The sequence below is a fragment of the Amblyomma maculatum genome, chromosome 1 (assembly GCF_055883805.1).
Source record: "Amblyomma maculatum isolate TAMU_Amacu chromosome 1, ASM5588380v1, whole genome shotgun sequence".
Taxonomy (NCBI): Eukaryota; Metazoa; Arthropoda; class Arachnida; order Ixodida; family Ixodidae; genus Amblyomma; species Amblyomma maculatum.
This window is the reverse complement of record NC_139344.1, coordinates 72,254,981-72,272,245: the sequence shown is the minus strand read 5'-3', so window position 1 is coordinate 72,272,245 and position 17,265 is coordinate 72,254,981. Positions and strand designations below refer to the sequence as shown.

The following is a 17,265-nucleotide window of genomic DNA, read 5'->3' as shown; positions in this document are numbered from 1 at the left end:
GTCTGTCCAGTCGATCGGTCTCAGTCTGAACCATGATGTAATAACTGTGTTACCGTGCAGAAAAGCACGACATCTGGTTCCCCAACCTCACTGTCGGAAGACTCCAGAAATTCCTTATAAATGACTTCAACGATGTTGTCGTCCATGGCCTCGCGAGGCACAAAAACAACCGCACCTTGAGAACTTACAGCTCGCGGCCAATGAAAACAAGTCAGCAGACGACAAGGCTCGACTGAAAATGTCGCACCAGTAATGTGTGGCGCTGCTGATGCGCTGCACCTAGAGTTACTATGCAGTCGAACCCGGATATATCGAACTCGAAGGGGATCGCGAAATAGTTCGATATATCGATAATTCGATATACAGAAATCGGCTTGGGAAGGCACTTACGACGCAAGAAAACGATACTGCATTTGTCGTTTAATCAACTCACTCGCATAATGAACCCACCCTCCACTTTTGCACTCAAGAATTTGGAAAAAAAAAAAGCGTTAAGGCCAGCTCGCTCACATACAAGCGATCTCAGCGACGAGCGGCAGCGACAGAGCAAAAAATTTCCAACTTGTTGGAACTGCGTCCCTCTGCCGTACGAGCCACCGCCCGCCGCAGCTCAAAACAAGGTTTCTGTGTCGCCGCGGCAGAAATCGCCAGCGTTATCGCTTGCATGTCGCACTCCGTTTCGGTCGTCTCATCCCCAGCTCATTTCTTGGCAGCGTGCCAAGATGCTGCGCAGCGATAACATCGTCGCGGCGTATTCATCTTTTGATAGCTCCTGCTGCGGCGAGGAGCGAACTTGGCAGACTGCCCGTGATGGCTTGATTGCACAAGCCTGGTGCGATTTATCACGCCGCGCTTGGGGCGGGCGTAGTCTACTGCCACAAAATCATTGGAAAGGGTGATAAAGTAGCTGCAAATGCTGTTTGAAGAGAAAAATGCGAAAAGCCGGTGTCATGATCGCAGCTGACCGCGTGCTTTCGTTGATTCATACATGCAAGTATAAACGACTCCAGCAAAAAAAAAAAAAAAAACAGAAACGCTTCCTAACGCCATATCTCACACTACGCCGCGCGTACAGCACAATGATAAAAACAAACGACTCTCGCAAAAAAAAAAAATAAATAAGTAAAGATAGACCTGCCGCGCACTGAGGGTCCGCAGCACACGCTGGAGAAAGCGTCCGCAGTTCTGTCTGAAAACGGGCTGAGCTGGCTTGGCGCATGCTACTGCGAACGAAGGCCGGGAAAGAGGAAGGAAATAGCTCGGCAAAAGAATGGGCACACCCTTGCGCTTCGCTCTATCTTTCCCCTCTCGTTCCCACCGGTTCTCTGGTTCATTCACGCACATGGCTTGCAAACGTCAACGATAACCGCAGATGCGCGCGCCTTTGGGGAATGGGCGCGTCGCTGCCCTAGCCGAACTGTCCCCTCTCATCTTGAAAACTTGAAAACGTCACGCGGAGTTCGATATATTGAACAACCGGAGAAATTGAGTTTGATATATGACGCGGTTTCCCTACACTTTTACATGGGATTTTCAAGGGGATATTCCGCGAGTTCGATATAACCAAAATTCGATATATCCGGGTTCGACTGTATTAGGCTTTGATATATAGCAACTCAAGCTGCACCTGAACCACAGAACTGGAACTGCACCACGCCGGCACCAGCGGAACTTTTTCAGAATTGGTGCCGAGAACCAGTTCTGAATCGAACAAACCTAGGGTAGCACATGTCATGTGCAACGCTGAACTGACCGCTAATAACTTTAGGTGTGGGTTCGTGGTCAGACTCTGGGGAAGGAGGTGGTGGTGCACTCGGAGCTGGAGTTGATGGCTGCGTGAACACGCGTGACGTTGCCACAAAGTCCTTTCCATCCATTATAGTAACGGTTGTGGTAATCATATTTGAACAGGCTCTTTCTGCTTCATCCTGTACCTGAAAAAAGCAGGAAAGACTCCCCTGAACAACACATTTACAATGTATGACACTGTTAGTCATAGCCAAACATGGGCCTAAATGTTAAGGCTACACTACAGCTCATAAACAATGGAGCTGCACGAAGGGAAAAACTGCAGCCTTTGCCTAGGGATTAAACATTAAATATTCCATCCCAAAAGCACCTCATCAAGCATCCTTAAACCTGAACAGAAAAAGAAGCTGTTAACTTTTAATCAGCCGTGAGTGTTTTCATCACAACATTCATGCCTTGAAAAGAATATTCAGGTAGTATTCAGTAAAATTTGAATCGTAATTAACTGAAGTTTATGCCGTATGGTCAAAGTAGGTGCAGTCTGAACGTTTGTTTAAGCTGCTTCCTGTACCTATTACTGTGCGACCACTTTCTGTTCAGCGCAAGACGCACTATTTCTAGTGATGCAATTGGCAGAAATCACTTTGGAGCAGCCAGGAGTGCCTCTTGGCAGGCACAGAAAAGTATGTACTGTAATATAATAAATTAATATACAATGTACAAACCTCCATGTACCGACTGTGTTGTAGAAGTTGACCTTGGTATAACAAACTCACTATGCCAACTACCTGTTAGCTAGTGCTGACATGGCAAAATGCGCATTGATATAAGAGGAATGTCTACAATCAAAAGGAGCGACCACAGTTAATACAATGCCATCATGCTCCAGAGCCAAAAGCGCACCTATGCGAAAAAACAAAGCAGTCTTCACTGCCTTCACTTTTGGATTGTGGCACTACAATAGTTAATGCCAAAAAGTGCCAAGGACAAAGAAAAGGCAAAGGGGCAAATAGTGTGCGCCCATCATCGCCACATGGTTGCTCACGAGATTCAGGCATTAACAGCCCTCGTGCATTGGTAGCGGGAATGGCGGATAATGTACAAAACGCAAGGCAAAGAACTCGTTTCCTGGGGCAACGGTGGCACGAAGTCAAAGCAGAAACGTGCATGAAGGCTCGGGTACCTTTGTTGATGGCAGCAGTGCGACCGCGCGCACTCTCCTCTAACCTAGCTAAAGCCGTGGCGGAGGTGGTGGCAGCGCAGTGACCACAGTGTTAGTTGCACATTTCTGCTAAAAGAGCATTGCTGCTTTTTATTTTCCTACCCTATTTCAGTTGGACGCTCGAGTTTGCAGCATGGTCAAATGACTGACCAAGATGTGCGATGACAACACACCGAGGACCGCAGAAGCTGTCGGCATGGCTCTGGCACTGTGTTGCATGCATATTGCAACACTTCACGGCATTGAAAAAGTGATTATGGCGGATTATTTGCAGTAAGAACTTCACTGTTCCTTTAAAGTGGCTTTCCCAAGCCAAGTTCTGCGCACACCACACATTACATCTAAGCTTTGATGCAGGGCTGGCACAGATTACCTCTGCCAGGTAGAAAAATGCAGAAGGCTTTGTCTACTTCAGGCAAAACCTTCAGCCATCCCATTATGTGATGCTCCTTTATAGCATTTCTGATAAAACACCCCTCACCATGCTACCGGAAGCTAGCAAAAATACTGAAACATGCGTTAAGCCTGAAAACGGTCTCCACAACCTGGTGATCGAAAGGAACCATTAAAAACTCCTAATGCCATCAAACTCAGTTTGAGCAATAACAAACGAATAAGTAACAAGGTTCAAGAAAACACTGGGTGACATTTAAAACAGGTTCCTGAATTATTTCAAGCATATATACCAACAAGGCTCAAGGATTAAAGTTGCTAAAGATGGTTTACCTTGGGCATTTTCTTCACTGGTGATACACACTCCCTTGGGTGCCTTGCAGCGGAGCGACGTTTTGCCCGTGAACGGGAGCTCCTGCTGCTCGTGCCATCATCACTGACTTCCAGGCTGTCCCCAGATGGAGAAAGTACAGAACCTACAGATTCGTTGATGGTCCCCAACCTGAAATATCAAAAGTCCTGCAGTGTCAACAATTTTGCAGTTTAGAACTGCCCGAATTCCATTAAGGGGGGACACGGCTCTTTGGCACCGAAAATCGGCCTGAAAATCGGATTTTCAATTTTTTCATTTTCGTATTCCTCGCACTATTCCGCATCTGCACGCAAATTTTCATCCTTATACCCCGCGTATTTATGAAGTTATAGCGATTAAAAAATGCTGTACCACACCCACTGCCCTTTAAATTGTGGACAAACGACACCCAATTTCGATCGCCCGGCGCATGAGAACTACGCGCTCCACCGCGGCGATTTTGGTCTCGTTCGAAAGCGCGCGTTTTCGGCTTATTTTTTCTTTCGGAAAGCAACCCTGTGCGCTCCGCCTTCCCCATAAAAAACAAACAAAAAGATAGCATGCAGCGCGCGCTACTATTGGCCGGTTAAGGCACGTGATCAAAATGGCGTCGTTTGGTTGGTTCCGGCAAGCTAGCCCTGAAATGCGGACTCCCAGTGACGCCATTTTGTCTTTCTGCCGACCACGCTAGTGCAACGCGAGAGTCATGCCAGGCGCGAAGAAGTACCGCTCTTTGCACAAGTTCGGGCGAAAGCAACCAAAGAAACGCGTTAAGAATGCGACTTCGTTGCATACTGTGCAAGAAGCAAGTGCCAGTGCTGCGGGATTGTGTGACGATCACGTTGCGGGCGGCGACGCTTCTCCGATTCCGCTGGACAACGGCGCCGTTCTTCGTGCCGACTGCAGTCGTGTACGTATTGATACCGCGCCTGTCACTAACAGTGACATAACTCAAGTGAGTGCCCGTGAGCAGGCTACGCTTGATAGACTGGTATCGACGCCGGCGACGGCACGAAAGACCGTGCTGTTCGCCGATGCAAGTGGTGCGTCCGCAGAGTCAGATGCGGACGGAACAGCCTCCTATGCGGTAATTGACCTCAGCATTGTGAATATCCTTCTGGATGCCGTGCGGTGCAAAACGTGTCGTGGATGCGTGCGTTTAATTACCAGCGACCGGAGCTATGGCCTCGCCGTAAAACTGATCGTGCTGTGCGACAACTGCGGTGAGATTGCGGCCGAGTGGAACTCGCGGAGGGTTGACGGCGAGAAAAGGTGCAATCCTTTTGAGCTGAATATTCTGGCTAGTCGAGCAATGCTGTCGACCGGTAACGGCCAGACAGCAATGAACAATATCTTTTCGGCGATGGGGTTGTCGCGGCGCGGGATGCACAACAAGACGTTTCAACGGCATCTGAAGAACACACTGCAACCCGCTGCTACCCGAGCCGCCACGACCGCTATGGCACAAGCCGCGCAGGCAGTGGCGAAGGTCTACGATGACTTGTGTTTTGGGCATAGGGGGAACATTGCCGTGTGCTACGACGGCACATGGATGACGCGCGGACACTCATCACATATAGGCGTCGGTGCCGTGGTGGAACTCTTCACTGGTTACGTGCCTGATTATGTGGTGTTGTCAAACTTTTGTCTGGGCTGCGAAATTGGTCCCAAGCCAAACACTGACGGCTACGAACTTTGGAAATCACGCCACCAGTGCCAAAAAAACACCAACTCCAAGGCTGGTCAAATGGAAGTAGAGGCTGGCAAAATTCTGTTTGAAAGATCTCTGCAGCACCACAACATGCGCTACACAACCATGCTATGCGATGGGGACAGTCGCACGTTCAGTGCTCTTAAAGATGCTGCAATCTATGGCTACATTGAAATAGTCAAAGAGGACTGCATAAATCACGTGCACAAGCGTATGGGAGCAGCTTTGCGCAACCTCTTGCAGAGACACAAGGGTGCAGGGAAGCAAAGTCTTGGCGGCAGAGGAAGGCTGACAGCTGATCTAGTTGACAAGCTGGCAATATATTATGGCCGAGCGCTTCGATCAAATGTAGGTGATGTGGATGCCATGCAGCGAGCTGTGATGGCGACATATTACCACATCACATCTACTGATGACTGCCCCAAACACAGTTTGTGTCCTACCGGTGAGAAGTCATGGTGCCGCCACAACGCTGCAAAGGCAAAAGAGGAGCCTGCACCAAAGCACAATTACAGTCTGCCAAGAGATGTGGCTGATGCTCTTTTGCCTGTTTATAGTCGTTTATCAGAGAAGAGCCTGCTGCAGAGGTGCATTCGGGGGAAGACCCAGAACTCGAACGAAAGCTTCCACTCGGTCATCTGGACCTTGATCCACAAAGAGCGGCACTCATCACTGTTTGCTGTGGAAGCAGCCACAGCAGAAGCTGTGCTGCGCTTCAATGCCGGCTGCAAGCATACAGCAGCAGCAATTCTGCAAGAATGCAGTACAAATGTGACAGCAACTGGGTCCAGGAGAGCTGAAGAAAAGGACTTGCACCGTAGCGTACGTTCTGCAAAGAAGCGGGCGGCTTCGCTTGGCGTTGCTAAAACAGAAAAAAAAACACCGCGACAGCATGCACCCCGACTATGCTCCTGGTGCATTTTAATAGCATGAGGTCTTTGGGGTTGCCCTTCCTGATTAAATGCCGTGAGGCTTGAGTGCTTCCGACAATCCCCCAATTTTGGTAGTGTTGCATTTTTTAAAGATCAATATCTCTGGTCCTGTTCTTGCTATTGCTTTAAAAAATTTTTTTCTAGAAAGGGAATCCTGCGAGTCTCATGAAACCAAGGTAAATGCAGTGACGACAAAAGAAAATTTGCTGAGAAGGTTATGTTGTCTTCGGTACCCAAATGGAATTTTCCTTTCAAGCGTTTCCTATTGCGTAACTTTGGCTCAAATTGGCATAGGCCATTAATTTTCGCTTCAGATCACTTTCCACCTGTTTCTGATCTTGTTGACATATCAATCATTGACATAATTTACACCTACATGCTGTGAAGTGTTTTTCCTCGTTTTCTCAAAACTGCAATTTTGAGGGTGCTGCAATTTTGGAGGAGAGATATCTCTTAGTCTATTTGTGCTATAGCTCTCATTCTTGTCTTGTTAGAAAGAGAAAACCTTCGACAGTGCCGTAGGACAAAAATATGTACAGTTATTATGCGGCAACATTTACCGAATTAATTATCAATCTTAGGTGCCAACCTGGGCTTTTATTCATAAAAGTTTGACTTATTGTAACTTTGGTTCAAATTCTTCTACCACGTTAATTCATGACTAGCGGCACTCTATGATCCTTCTAGATCACTCTGGCAGGGCTATTCTCCTCATGCCATAAAGTGTTTAGTAATTAACTCACCTCCAAACGAAGAACATGAATTAGGGATTATTTTGAAAGCTATTTCATCTACAAGAAAACTAATCAGATATTTGAAATCAGCATGCAAAAGTACATTAATGGTGCAAGTTTCAGTCAGATCCACCCATAAATAAGGCAAAAAGTTTTAAGAGGGGTGTCCCCCCTTAAGCAAAACCTTTGCAGTAAGTAAAGTAGAGCACTGCACGGGCCTCATTTTCCGGTCTGAGCTCAGCCCAGGCCCACCGTTTGAAGCCTGATCTCAGCCCAGGCCCGGCCTGGGCCCACATTTCCACGACCAGGACTGCCGCAGGCCCGGCAAAGTAAGTCTGTGCAGACTCTTAAAAAATGTACAGCCTTACCAGTACATAACAACCAATCAAGGTGACAAAAAAACAAGCTTACAAAATATTATTTTCAAAAGAAAAGTGCACCTGGTCAAGAAATTTTTAGCGAAATAGTTTAAAACAGTTTATTATGCCCTTTCTAATCTGTTTCCCAGCGATATGCTGTGATATAACCTGTTTTCCATTGTGTGATTCTGTGCATATATATCATGTTGTTGTATGTTTTTATACGATGTTTCTTTAAATTTATCTTTATAAACAGCCTTCTTACGGGGTGGGTGGGCCTTTGTCAGGTGTCGATACTGCTTTTGCCTGCTCTCGCCCGAGTTTCATTGCTTTGTAATGTAAACCAAAATAAAGATGTTAAAAAGAAACCTATCTATTAGAGGCATTTCAAATATGGCTCTTTATTAGAAATTTGCTCTTGGAACAAGTGCCTTGCTTAATAACACACAAAATGTATCTCTGGCAAGTAATTCAACCAGAACAGTAAAAATCTACATAATCTTGTGCAAGAATATTCTTGAGACAGCATGGCCATACTGTCGCATCCCTATGGGAATGATATACAAAAGCACCTGTTTATTGCTCATCAATACATGTTGGAATAACCAAAGATTCCAAAATCAATACGCTCTGATCCAATAGAGCTTCTCACAGAGTAGAAATTTGGGGGGGGGGGGGGGGGGGCGAGGCAAAGGCAGACAAAGGTTATCTTGAACAGATGGCTGCCTGCCAAGAAATCGAGTAAAGGTCTGAAGCGGCTCTCATGAAGCTTCAAACGTCCTGTCGTTAGCAATAACACAAAACAAAGAAGATACAGAGCACCTTCAGCTAGATCCAACAGTGTGCTCAATGGTGTGTACTTTAGTATGCGCGTGCTCGTGCAAACGAACCGCGTGTTATGCGTTACAGCGCTCCATAAAACCTTCACTGTATTATACAGCGCGCTACTGGGTGCGCTTCCGAAATTACTAGGACAAACCACTGAGCGGCGCTGACTAAACTATCTACAAATTAGCTTTCTCTCATTCGTCGTTCACAAAGTAGTGGCAGTGGTTTACTTTGGAACTGGAACGTAGCGAGCGCCGCAATTCATTCATTTGCGAAAGAAGCTGTGCACAGCTAGCCACAGCCTTGCCTCGACTCACTACTTCAAGCCCAGGCCAGGCGAAACAGCAATTTTCCAGCCAGACTGAGCCTAGGCTTTCTGACCAGCCCAAGCCTGTGCAGTGCTCTAACCTGAATTTTCCAACTACACCATCATTTAGTTTTGCAATTACCAGGTTACTTCTTCGCGCACTTAATAGCAACAATAAAACCAACCAGTCAAGATAACACTCTGAGGGGCAGTCTAAAAAATTGAGTGCTTCCGTCACGCGCATTCACAATCCTAATAATATGACACGACTGCCATCACATTAAAACAAGTGGCACAACCTGAAAGAGTACATAAAACTTTGCCATCCAGTAAAACATTGTGATGCAATGGCAGCAGAATCTGCCAAAACGAAGAAAAATAAGTTGAAAAGTTGTTGTGCATGCTGCAGCCTTACTGAAACTCACCTGTCAGCATTGAAATCTTTCCCTTCATTTTCAGGCTTCAAAAATGCAAGCTTCTCAATAGTCTCATCCCGCAGCTCTGTGTCGTTCAGAATAAACTCCCTTATCAAGTCCAGCTGCCGTTGCTAGAAAGATATACAATAATGTCTCACTTTAGACCAGTGCAAGATGAAACATTTCTTACATATGCCTTACTTTATTCTGTTTTTCCTCTTCACATTTTTCACGTCGGTGCACCTCTCTCTGCAGAACCTCCCTGAAAGGTATAAAAAAAAACAGGAACACTAAAGGGACTACTTCACACTTCTGCATCTTGCTTCAAACAGGAAGCAGCTGCTTCAGTTGGAAAACTTTCAGAGCACTTTTACGTGAACAGTCAGACCAGTGAAAAACAGGCAAAAAAGATTCATTAAAATTTAACGTAGACGTGACCTTTAGAAGCAATCTTGGAGTAGTGGTTGGATATATTCAAGCTAGCTCATCATACTGCAGTTACCTAAACATTATGTGCAGAGGAACACTAACACCTTCCCTACTTGGCATAATTACAAACTATCAAGGTGTAAACACGTGCTTCTACAAGACGAACAGCACACTGAGCTAGCATATCTAGCTTCTCACAACTTTAGCGAAACTGATAGTAATTTTTTCCCAACAAGTATACTGCAACAAACAGCTAGATTTAACTAAGATCTAACTGATTATGCCCTGTACAAAGACAGGAACATAACTTTTATATCTTGAAGCATGCATTTAGGATGGAAATTAAATGAAAACCCCATTGATACATTTTTTAAAAAATGTGGAAAAAAAAAAACGTATTATTCAGGAAAACGCATGATCCAAACTGCCTGGCTTTGAAAAATTTAACTGCTGAATGAGGTACAGAGGCATTTAGAATTGAGACTCACTATATAAACGTGCAGATTAGCATTTAGAGACATCCAGTATGCATAGCTCCTTTTTTAGCTCTCTCAAAATTTAGTCCATATCAGTCCGTATTGAGTGCCATAAGCGCGAAAGAGATTTAGTAACAAATCAGATTTGTAAAAGGTAATGATGAGCCGCAATCGCTTCCTTGGTTGTTTCTGGATGCTTTGCCCCCTTACACCGGTGACATGTGGAGCAGCCATCACGGTGGCTTACAGTCAGTGCGCTTTTTCTGATGCCACGTCCCCCCGACCCGGCCCGCTCATATGCAGGCGAATAGTTGTAGTTATCAAATGGTTCACCCCTGCGACCCCAAGGCACTGCAAAGAAGCCACCGAGTTTCTCCTCATAAAGTCCCGTTTCCGCAGGAAAGGGCCCCTTGCATGTTGGCTCATTGGCTTTCTTTGATGCTTCACCCATTCGCACTGCAGGAAGTAGCCATGGCGGGCGAGCGCAGCCAATCAGTTTTTCATGTCGCAGGTGCTCGTTAGCACCTGTTCGCTTGATTGCAAAATGTATTATACGACCACAATTTGTCAAAATTTCTAATGTAATAACCGGCAATCATGTTATCTGGGAACATATTTACCAGGAGAAAAATAGTGTAACTCTATGGGAGATGTCTCACTGCCTGCAATTTTGAATCGTATGAACCGGGAAAGCACCAACGAGATTATACAGTATAACCTTGTACATTTCCTTAAATAAGCATTTTTTTCACATAAAACGACATTTAACTGGCAGCTTTGGTAAGCGTTATTCTAGCCTTAAGACCATGCATGATCAATTACATGTCGTTTTATAGCTCTAAGCATAAGAATGAATGTCATGCGCCAAACACAGGGTTAGATGGTTTTAATTGCAGAGATGCTATGACACTTATATTTGATTTGGAACACTGGCTTTTTTCAAAAACGTAGAAAGAGAAGATTCGACGAGTGCTTGCTCGCCTAAAAGCAGTGCTGGATGAAATGGGATGTGTCCGTTGTAAAACAAGGCAAAATATTTTTTTCCTATGTTCTTTGAGACGCTTAACTGTGAGCTGTTCTCCGCACATTTCGCACACAGGTTTGTAAGACCATGCATGACGTATGGAGTTAAATCTTGCATGTCTACAATGCTCGAGCAGGGCTGTGTGGAGAAAGCAAAGCAAAATTCTAAGGCACATATTCACTTTAACTGACCATACTCGCGCTCTAGTGCAGCCTCAAACTCGTGCGAACTGCACAGACAGAAGTATGTTGGCACTAACAAAGCAGCTGCATTATGACCTGGCTGAATTTTTAATGCTTTAGGCAAGTGCAATTAACTTTGTACATAGTCCTCAATATATGTACACACGGAGGATGCAATGTGACAAACGAGTGCAACAGAAACTTTCTACAAGGATATTAACTGAATGATGCAGTCCCAACCAGACTGACCAAGAAAAATAGAACTGCTTAAGCAATGCTGTATGTTTCACGGCTTCACTTTGAACGAAGAGGCACCATTTATTGCACAATATTGTGCTGCAGTGCCGAAGCAAATGACCCCAGGATTGATATTATGCCACAAACGAGATCACATGACTCATCTTGCTGCAGAAGCAGAGGGTGACTTAAAAACATAGCATAAAAGACATAGGTCCCATTATTCTGCTTACTTTCTTTTTGTTTTTGAGTCACAGAGTTTCTGGGTTGCACAGTGATCATGCACTGTCATGGTAACAGTGACATGTTATTTATGATGCTGAAACAGTCTATTAGTGCCTTGATTCCAGACAAACGACAAAGATTAAACTGATTCACATTCAGATTTAAATTTAAAGGATGGGAAGCTGCAAGAATGGGCAATGAAATCAGCTCATGCTGCTGTGTGTGCAGCAAGCATTTCAGGGAGCAAAAATAAAAAAAGAAAGAGAAAGAAAGCCGATCAACAAACCGTGCCTGAAAATGAAAAATCACAGGAGAAAGCGTTGGGCGGACTGCAGTAGCTTCCCAATCTACCAGCTCTAAAGGTATTACAAGAAAGCAATGGAGAGCTTCCTTTCTTGATTTAGTCACTCCTACCGTGAGTACAGAGAGTAAGCAGTCAAAATGCACAGCAGTGGGCTGCACTGACAAGGCAACAATTGCAGCTTCCTTGTCCACCATTTCCGCCACGAGAGCTAGACAAAAAATGGCAACTAAGTAAGCTGCAGGTCTCTTCCCACAAGCAATGTTTGCATATCTAGAGTTGCGACAAACTGCAGGCACACTGTTAAATTTCCTAGGTGCACGTATCAGTCTTGGGAAGACTCAGTCTCGTTTGCCCGCATTTTTTAAAGCAGGGGAATAAAAGGACTGGATGCAGCACTGACAACGTACAGCGTGGAAGATGTGTCCATAGATGATTCAGGCTTATTTGTTCCCCTTAGAAGAAAACCATCATCGCTCTTAAATATTGCGTGAAAGTCAAATCATCCTTCCATTGTGAAGGAATTTGGCAGAAAAAGTGGAGCGGAGTATAGGCAGTCTGGTATGGTGCACTTAGTACACCTGGCAACCACTAGGAAGATGCAAAGGTCCACTACTCACAGCCATCACCCATTCCCTCTGCTTCTCACTTGCCAGCAATGGGTGAGGAAAGCCAATATTTGATAATCTGCATAGACACTGCTCTCATCAGAAGCATAGAGAGTTAAGAATTCTGATATCCTCATTATTGTAAACTAGTGAACATGAAAGGCTGCTTCCCGACATCAATGCCTTTTGAATTCACTCAAATCTCCAAAAAGCAGAAGTTCCAACCCTTGAACAACGATGTGAAACGCAGTTGTTGCACACATACAGATGAACAAATATGCACACAAAACCATATCACCACTATCAATGCAGCACTACAATATGCCAACCATGCACTTTTGCTGAAAAAAGAAAGGCAAAAATTTACTTTGTGTTTGCGAGATTCCTCTCCAGTTCTGTGCGGCCAGCCTGCAATGAACTAACACGCTTCTTGAGCTCCTGGTTCTCCAGCTCTGTAGCAAGCCAACGTTTCCTACATTCTTCCTGGTTACGAACAAACTCCAACAGTACCTCTGAAAAGAACAATGACAAGCCGTGATATACTTTTCCATAGCCCAGGCCCCATGAAGAGCATTTAAACCCAGCGAAGAGCCAGCTAAGCAGACAAAGGGTGGAAGCCGGCTAGAGCATTTTGGCACAGCTCAGGGAGCAGTAAAAATGCCATTTTGGAGAAGCTTTGGAGCAGTAAAAGGAGTTTTGGAGCACATTTCTAGGGTTGAATGTCCTTGATAACTCCAGCTTTCTATTCCTGATTTACAAAATCCCTAATATGATTACTTTTTATGCAATGCTCAATGCTTTTCTGACAATGCATGCATCTCTGAAAAGGCAAATGGTGGCTAAAGCATGTAAAAGATGTTTAAGATTATGCAGGCTGACCTAAGTAACAATTTGGAACAGACTAACAGCAAACGGACCACTTCCTCGCACACTTCATAACTGAACACCAAGTTCGACCTAAAGCTTTTACCTTTTTTGACTTTATAGATCCAAACATAAGTCTAACACTTCAATGAGCTAAAGCAGCGTCACTATTGTGCAGTTCACATCAATAGGCAGATTTACACTCTCCATCTCGTGCGATTGGACACCACAGTACTAGAAGGACTGAGACAACCTGGAACACTGTACAGTGTACTGCCATCGCAGTGGGGTAACACAATGATCAGCCTGCTATGACAGCTTGGACTGCTGACTCTACAGCCCAGACAAATTGCTCAATGTGCAAAGCATGCAAATTCTGAAGAAAAGATTATGCAACAACCTTGAGGTAGGAAATAAACACTGCGGGTCAAAAGGCCTAATGTAACAGAATGTGTTGTCAGGGCACGGGCCCCGCAGCACCTCCAGTGTAGCTGCTGTTGTCACCAGTTCACTTAAAAGAGTGTGAAAAGCAGTGACAGAAACAATAACAGGCTTCTCGTGACAGCTTTCGTAGCAGAAGAAAATGAATTTTGTAGCATTCTTGCTTTTGTAGCAAAAATAATTATTTAAAGGTAAAATTTTGACTCTGAAGCACATAAAAAAAGGACCTGAAGTGAAATTTTAGCTACCAGAGACAGTGACATCAGATTGCAATGATCAATCCTATATCCCAAGTTTCACCTTACAGCACTCTTAAAGCCTTCACGGTAACAAATAAATGAATGAAAAAATGTGCATAAAAATGCCAAAGAACCATATCCTTGACAATAAAGCCAAGAGGCAATAATTCTTTGTTTGCAATTATTTTGAAGTGATACAAAGTGGTGTATTGTCAACAAAACAGAACGAGAGTGCTCTTGAACAAACAGCAGCACAGGCATCAAAGAGAACGGCATCATCTCTAACATGTTACTTCAAAAAACTTGGAAGGTAGCGGCGACAAAACAATTCCGCCTATATGTTGCTTCTTTGCTTCAATGCAGAGTGTTTAGTGTCTGCATATCTGTTCCACTGTACTCAGCCCAGCAAAGGATTCATACATGTCTCATCAGAGTGACAAACACTGAAGTGGTTTCGACAGCAATACTTTCTTATCACATTAGGAATACTTGGCTATATGTGCCTTTAGCATTAGTAGCTCATTAAGGTTGCACAGGAATATTTTTGCGATTCTTTAATTCATTCACAAGAGCACTGGACCGCCTAAGTTTCAGAAATCCATAGGAAGTCTCCAAATGATGGTCCATGTGCTTACGCAAGGTGCAATTTTTATTGCTAGTGCTGATGCAATCCCATCAATACAGCGACACAAGCGCACAACACTGAAAGCGCGAAAACTAAACTACTGCGAGCTACAGTCCGAGACGTACACCATCACAATCTTGTTCCAAGCCCTTTAATTCAGACCTGCTTTTATTTATCAAAAATGGCCCAAAAGGACATTCAACGGACGAAAATTGTGCAAACCGAAAGCGGTCACCGCAAATACCTCGTTACAGTGTTTGTGTACCGTAGTTACAACCACTCAGTTACAAGCTGCTTCCGTGCGCACAGCACATCATTGGAACCGGAAAGAGCAGCAAGTGTCGTTTAGAAATGGCACAATTTTTGACCGAGTGGGAAGCAGGGAAAGCTTAGACTTTCAGCTATTTGTCAGAGACTGTGAATGCAGATGCGTGATACAATTCATTCAGACAACCAATTCTGTACACCAGTCATTTGGAACAGTGAACATTTCCATAGCCTTACTCTTTGTGACATAGTCTTAAAGGAAGCATGCAGAACCAGCTTTAGTTTCTCTCTTGACAAAGGTTCAACAACCTTTGTGTACAGGCATGGTGCAAAAGTGAGCAAAAACTATTCTGCAGTAGCACGCAACAGGATTTTCCACTTGGTGCAGTTCGGCGCAATCTATCATATATACTCATCAATGCAATGAGACAACCCATGAAGCTGCCTTGTACCACAGGCTACCGTTCATGAGATACCACTTGGTTGGTTTGTAGGGCTTAACGTCTAAAGCAACTTGGACTATGAGTAATGCCGTAGTCGTGGGGTTCAGAAATTTTGAACACCTGGGGTTCTTTAATGTGCACTGACAATGCATAGTACATGGACGCCTTGTTTTTCACCTCCACCAAAAAGCGGCTGCCATGGCCAGGGTTTGACTCTACATCCTTGCGTTCAGCAGTCAAGTGCTGAACCACTGAGCTACCATGGCGAGGCAGAGAAATACCACCTGTAGATATATGCAAAACTGACCGCATTGTTTTCAAAGTTTATAATCAACATTATTCTCACAGAGTTTTTAAGCATTCTGCATTGAAAACAAAATGAATGCAGTGAGAAAAATAGGCATAACAAATTTACTTTTTAATCAGTACAAGTTAATTGCAACAAAATAAACCAAGATCCTCAAGGCATTTTGTAAGTTGGCACTCATCTATTCTCTTTGTACTCTTGTGCAGTTTTGCCTTTATAATGCCATAACTAACACCCCTTGTACACTCCTTGAAGTCCTTAAAAAACATTTTCATTCTTCAAAGTACATTTCCAGAATTCAAACTTGTTGTACGTGTCTGTTGTTCATAACTGATGGAAACAGCACAAAATCAAGAGTGGACAAGATCATGCCCTGCCTTTATTTTGTGCTGTTTTCATAGCAGTCATATTTGCTCAGCCCTCAAAGATACAGCCTCCCACTCTTTTAGAGTGGCACTTTCTGCGCAATTAGTACGACACTCTGCAACCTAGTTTAACGAGCAGATGACTGCAAAAGAAAGCAGGCACAATTTCTGACAGTCAATCAACACTTGCTTGTTACAGATATTAATTACATTATACATGTTTTAATAAGCTACATTGCACTAATGCACTTGTCTGCAAATTCAAAATAAAAGGAAAATGGAAACAATTTTATACTACTTGGTAGCATTATACATATTGCTTATAAGCACGACGGTACTTAAAGCACACAACCAAACTCACATAGATTTTTTTTTTTTTTTAGCATTACAAAGCAGCATAAGTTAAGTCGCACCTTCATATGTTGTGCCACCCTGCGTTAGCAGCCGGCATAAGTCGTCGTACTGTGCAAGCAAAGACAGCTTGGACACCGTTGGAGCCATGGCAGCTTGAAAGTCAGAAGAGAAAAAGTGCGAAATACATTAAAGGCGACATAATGTATACAGTATTCAATCATGCACCAATCAGGGGCTGGATTAAAGGAGGGAAGCAGACACCCTCCCTACTTCCCACCAAAAATTTTACATAGAAAAACCAATCTCAAGCCATTTTTTTTTTTCTTGCCAAAAAAGTTAAAATATATATGGTTCAAGCAGGACCGCTCTTCGCCCCAAGAAGGAAAGAAAATCCGCCCCAAGTCAACACTAATGTGTGATTTACAGAACCCACATGAAAAAAAGAAATCGCAACTGCTTGGGAGCATTATTTTTATAGGTTTCGCTAGTTTGAGACTCACGAAAACATGAAATCAAGCCATATAAGTGGTCAATTACTAACTTATCAATAACCCGTACGTCAGCAAGCGAGTAAATAGGCTAAATAAGGTAGCCGCTTAGCGTCAAGTAACAAGACGGATACGTTAAACGAGACGAATCCCCAAAACTCGAACCAATTCACCTTTCGAAGAAGCAGCACAGTGATGTCCAAGGGCATGCGCTGCCTTAAAGGGCCAGGAAGGCAAAGTTACACAAACCAGGTAAACAGCTGTCAGTAGTCACCAGCACGCCTCGACAACAAACCGTTTCGAGCGTCTTTGGACTGTTTGAATCTGCGCTCTGCGTCGTGCTGGCCGTTCGCGCCAGTTTGAATGATGGGATAGAATACTCTCAGC

At 44.2% G+C, this 17,265-nt stretch overlaps 1 protein-coding gene across 1 annotated transcript in view; it reads right to left on the bottom strand.

Annotated features, from left to right (window-relative positions):
* LOC146202783 (rac GTPase-activating protein 1-like) overlaps positions 1-17,241 on the bottom strand; it is a gene marked incomplete in the record, with an annotated part of 101,138 nt that extends 83,897 nt beyond the window's left edge. Inside the window, 7 exon segments of the mRNA XM_084588334.1 lie at positions 1,754-1,934; positions 3,698-3,866; positions 9,013-9,134; positions 9,205-9,265; positions 12,853-12,997; positions 16,450-16,542; positions 17,052-17,241. Coding sequence (XP_084444460.1) covers positions 1,754-1,934; positions 3,698-3,866; positions 9,013-9,134; positions 9,205-9,265; positions 12,853-12,997; positions 16,450-16,537 — 766 coding nt within the window.
* Between the last annotated feature and the right edge of the window lie 24 nt (positions 17,242-17,265).